The sequence below is a fragment of the Propithecus coquereli genome, unplaced genomic scaffold (assembly GCF_000956105.1).
Source record: "Propithecus coquereli isolate 6110/MARCELLA unplaced genomic scaffold, Pcoq_1.0 Scaffold33, whole genome shotgun sequence".
NCBI lineage: Eukaryota > Metazoa > Chordata > Mammalia > Primates > Indriidae > Propithecus > Propithecus coquereli.
This window is the reverse complement of record NW_012148952.1, coordinates 5,243,961-5,249,073: the sequence shown is the minus strand read 5'-3', so window position 1 is coordinate 5,249,073 and position 5,113 is coordinate 5,243,961. Positions and strand designations below refer to the sequence as shown.

The 5,113-nt window shown below is 44.9% G+C and overlaps 1 protein-coding gene across 1 annotated transcript in view; it reads right to left on the bottom strand.

The window, feature by feature from the left end:
• MCM6 (minichromosome maintenance complex component 6) overlaps positions 1–2,720 on the bottom strand; it is a 29,448-nt gene extending 26,728 nt beyond the window's left edge. Inside the window, exon 1 of the mRNA XM_012650520.1 lies at positions 2,553–2,720. Within this exon, the coding sequence (XP_012505974.1) occupies positions 2,553–2,659 (107 nt within the window). The 5' untranslated portion in view covers positions 2,660–2,720. The remainder of the gene's footprint in view (positions 1–2,552) is intronic.
• Between the last annotated feature and the right edge of the window lie 2,393 nt (positions 2,721–5,113).

Here is a 5,113-nt window from a genome sequence, read left to right as displayed (position 1 = left end):
AAAAAAAAAAAGCAGAATAAAAATAAGAATACACAGAAATCAGGTGCTTCACTGCCCAAGACCTCAGGAAATGGAAACATATACACATTACATAAAGCTGGTATTTTTTTTTTCAAAAGGCCAAGCAGAATATCATACAAACTTAGTTTCTGTTCTTTTAAATAATATACAGATTAGTTTTGAGGAAAACATCAATTCCTTCTCCAAAAACAGCATGTTCTGACTCTTCTAAATATTAAACATTGTCTATGTGCAAAGCACTATGACAAAGGTACCCAAAGCTGAAAATGGCAGTGTTGTCCCTGTCCTAGGGTAGACAATCTACCTAAGGAGAAAGACAATGTAAACAAGACAGGTAAGAAAGATGTTCCTACTAATGAGAAGGACAAGAAATGTGGTAGGGTAATATAAACTAATTCTGCCTATAGGAACATCTAGAGGAGTCATATGTATATAGGGTGGCACTGGAATTCAGCCTGTGAAAGAGTTAAAAATTTGAAAGAAAAACAGGCGGTAGAGAGACTGGTTACAGATGTTTGCAAGTAGGTAGCCAAGTCAGAGAAGGTATGGGAGGAGTATGGATGATGACTGAGGCTGGTTTTGGAAGATGAAACTGCAAAGAGTGGTGAAGAATTTGAACTTTATTTCATAAGCAATGGCAAACTAAAGTTGATTTTGTGAGAGGGAGCTGGCACTTAAAAAAAAAGTACAGTGATTATTTATCTTGTTTATCATTATCCCCAGCATCTAGCTGCAAGGTAAAGTGAAGGCACTTACATTATTTGTTGAAATGAAGTATTTATTGAGGACCTTTGTAATGTGGTGTGGTGGCAAGGTGGGGTTGAGGATGGGATTCACATTCTGGATGAAGTGGCTGACAGTAAAGCTGTAATAAGTCACACTGCCATAGATGTATGAAAAATGGCACTCTGGAAACCTAAGGGAAAAAGGATTAGTGTTGCCCAAAAAGGTTTGTAGGGTTTCACAAAGGTGTGAGCTGGGTTTTGAAGGATGAGGAGCTGCCAGGCAAATAATAACAATGCCAAAGGTAGGCAAATAGAAATTAAATTATGGTTTTAAGTATATAGAAATTTCATAAGACAGCAGCACTATTCACAACAGCCAAAAGGTGGAAGCAATCCATGTCTGTTGACCACTGGCAGATGGATAAGCAACTTACGCAGTATATATACAGGTCGAGTATCCCTAATTCTAAAATCTGAATTGCTCTAAAATCTGAAACTTTTTGAGTGCTAACATGATTTCCAAAGGAAATAGTACTCATTGGAGCATTTCAGATTAAGGATGCAAGTGGTAAGTATAATGCAAATACTTCAAAACCTGAAAAAATCCGAAATCTGAAACACTTCTGGTCCCAAGCGTTTTGGAAAAGGGATACTCAACCTGTACACACAATGTGATTTTATTTGGCCTTAAAAAGGAAATTCTGATGCATGCCACCACACAGGTGAGCCTTGAAGACATTATGTTAAGTGAAATAAGCCAAACACAAAAGGACAAATACTGTATGATTCCATTTATATGAGGCACCTAGAGTAGTCAAACCCACAGTGACAGAAAGTCGAATGGTGGTGCCTGGGGCTGGGGGCAGGAAAAACGGAATTAGTGTTTAATAGGCATGGAGTTTCGCTTCAGAAAGATGTTTTGGAGATGGAGAGGGGTGATGGCAGCACAACAAGGCGAACACACTTAATGACAATGAACTGTACACTTAAAAATGGTTAAAATGGTAAATCTGTGTTATGTATATTTTGCCATAACAAACATGAATTTCATAAGACATTTCAAAGTGTTCACACTTCATCCTGGAGGCAGCAGAGTCCACATTCTAAGGGAGAGCAGTGGTATATCTGCACTAAGAAAAGTAACTAGTGGGTGGAACAAGCCAGGGACGGGGGTTCTGAGAGGCCAGGAGCCTAGAAGGCAAAAAAGGGGAGGGGGGAAGGAAAGGAATGGATGGGTGCAGCGAGAGAAAGGAACGCAGAACAAGGGGTATGTTCAGGTAAGCTTAGCAGGGCAGGGCTCCCCCCGTCCCCGGAGCAGCTATCGAATCACAACGTTCACGCTAAAACTTTCATCAACACAGGCTCCAAGGGCGGCCCGGGCCCTGGGTGCTCCGAGCACCAGGATCCTGGCCGTCTGGTCCAACAGGGATTTGCCAGGATTCAATGCCAGTTCCGCCTCCTGTTCCACCCCGCCGCGCCGAGCGGCCCACTGGACCAGTTACTCATCATCACCGGGTCGGGAGCGATAAATGACAGAAGCAAAGCGCAGACCACAGTGTACTGGGCACAACAAGGGTTTGAGGAAGAGCTCAAGATGGTTTCCACTCACGAAGTCCCCAGGCCCCTCGCGGCCCCCTGGCCGGGAGCCTGAAGTTGGCAGTGGGGAAGGGCGCCCTTCCTGGGCGCACGGCCCCTCGGTTCCCGAACGCCCGCCAGCCACACTGCCCGGCTCTGCCGGAGACCGCGGGCTCGGGAGCGGCGGCAGGGAGGGGGCGGGGGTTGGGGGGACGGCGCTCGCCTACTTACTCCTCCAGGAAATCTAGGAACAGTTTCTGGCACTTCTCGGCCACCTCGTCGCGGACCTCCAGGTGCTGGCTGCCGGCGCCCGGATCCGCTGCCGCCGCGAGGTCCATCGCTGCCTACCGCTGAAGGACCACCTCCGCCACGCTCGGCTGCCACGAGTCGCTCCTTTCCGTACGCCGCCGCTTTGCGCGCGCCGCTGCCGCTGCCGCCCCGCCCCCTCGCCCGACCGGGGCGGCCGGAGCCAATCGTGGCACAGGAGGTCGAGGATTTCGCGCCAAACCTATCCAATAAACGGCGGCTCCTCCCAGAGCCCCTCCCGCTGAGCGGGGATTTCGCGCCAAATGCAAAGCCCTTCCCGAGGCGGCCAGGGTTCTGCCTTTGCGTCTGCGCAGTGTGGCCGTGCCCTCAGGGTACTTTGGCTGCTGGAGCAAGTTAAAAGCTCGGATCCTTGTCCGGGTGGTTTTTCAAAAGTTCTTCAAATCATTCTACTGATAGTATTTGAGCGGTAGGAGTAAGGCTCTATGGAAGAGAAAAATGATTAAGATTCAAACTTCCTGCTTTCGCTGTCTAGTTGGAGGAAATAAGCTGTAAGCCACTGGATAAAACCCTGTAAAAGAGTCAAAGAGATGTATAAACAGTGCCTGGGGGAGTTCGCAGAATTATTTTGGTGGTGTTGACCGAGGAAAGTCTTCGAACTTTGATTAATCTCCCTCTTAAAACGCACTATTGGCTTGTGTTCTCCCGGTGTTCTCTCCCCCTCTTCGGCCATCTTTTCCTGACTTCATTTCACTTGATTTTTCTCCCATCTCTTTGGCCATCCCTGGTTAGCATCCATTGTAGGCGCCTCTTCTTCCGCGACTCCCTTAAATGTCCTAGTTCCAGAGTTCCTTCCCCCGTGGAGTAGTTCTCCCTGGTGACCCCCTACACTCCCTTGGCTTTAATTAACACCTGAGAGCTGATGACTTTGGAAAGTGTTTCACCAACCAGTACTTTTTTTCTGGGCCTCGAAAACATTAAAAGACACTTGGACCACTTCCATTTTTTGAGGCTTCCAGAATATTAAAGATGTTTTAATGCCAGACAGGGTGGACAGAAGTACAAACAATTCTTTGAACACACACGTCACATACACTGTTCGCGAGATGTTAATATTTATAGGGTTTAACCAAAATGGTCATTGCTGGTGTACTGTAGTGTATCTGCAATTGTATTTCCTCATTTGAGGCCCTGTATCCTTCAACCCTTCACCAGCTCCAGACTCTGTCTGCTTACTGGACTTCACCACTTGTATGTATTTTAGGAGCCTCTGACTTGACAGTGCTTCCTGGGTATTCACAACCTGGTGCACTAAGAATGGATCCACAAGGTATCTGGGAGCAATTTGCTAACCAGATTCTACTTCATCCTCTCAAAAGGCCTCACTCTTTTCTTTTCTGTTTTTCCTTTCCTCCCTCCTCTTCTTCTTCTCGCCTCTTAATTAGAAACATAACAACAACAAACTCCCCCACATCCTACCCTGGGACATTCTATTAATAGTTGAAGTCATACTAGGAATCGGACTAGCCTTCCTTCTTGCCTGCCACATACTGTGCAACTAAATGCTTTCTAAAAAGTTGTCATCATGCATACAATCCTCTCTGCAGCTGCTAAGAGCAGCATGGGCTCTTTATTTTTTTGTTTCATGTTTCCTTTTGTTTAATTACTTCACAATAACTTGCATTCAGATCAGAAAAATGTTTCACTGGGTTCCACCTGAACTGTTTGCAAATGCGTCTTTTTCTGAGCCACCTGACAACAAACTGATCTGCTATTTATTCCTAGGATGTCTCCTGGGGCTGATGAAAGATGTGGTCAACCCATGGTGCCTGTGCGGCCTGCCACAATTGCACATAAAGAGTATGAATCTCTTTTTATGTCTTGAAGAATGGGATATGAAATTTTCTTTTTCAATCTCAAGCCAAGGAGATGGGTTTTTATCTCTTTGTGAAACAGTGGGTAATTATTGGGCTCTGAATTATAAGAGAAATAATTTACTTGTTGAGGCTCAAAGTTAAGAAAGAATGAATTATATCAAAGTCTTCAGTGTGCTCCAGTGTGCCTGGGCCCCTAGAATGTAAGCTCCATGAGAAGCAGGGACTTTTGTCTGTTCTGTTCACTGCGGTATCACTAGTACCTATCATGGTATCTGACACAGAGTAGTACTTGGTAAATATTTGTTGTATAGCAAATTTAATAAATGAATGAACGGAGCAAGTTTGGGAGTGGCTGAGATTTTAGGGACATCAGGAACCTTCTCATGCTCAAATAATCCTTTCCCACTGACAGACTACAGCCTATACTTCTAAGGTCAGAACTTGATCCATTTGCTTTAAGATTCTTATTTCACTTAAAATTAAAATATTATTATGCATTGGTAAGAGAATTAAATTGCTACAACCTAACTGAAAAGCAACTTGGCAGTTTATGAAAATGTTCATACCCTTTCACCTAGGAGTAGGCCTTCCAGAAATTTATCCTCCAGAAATATATACATACAAAGATGTTAATTGCACTTGTTTCTACTG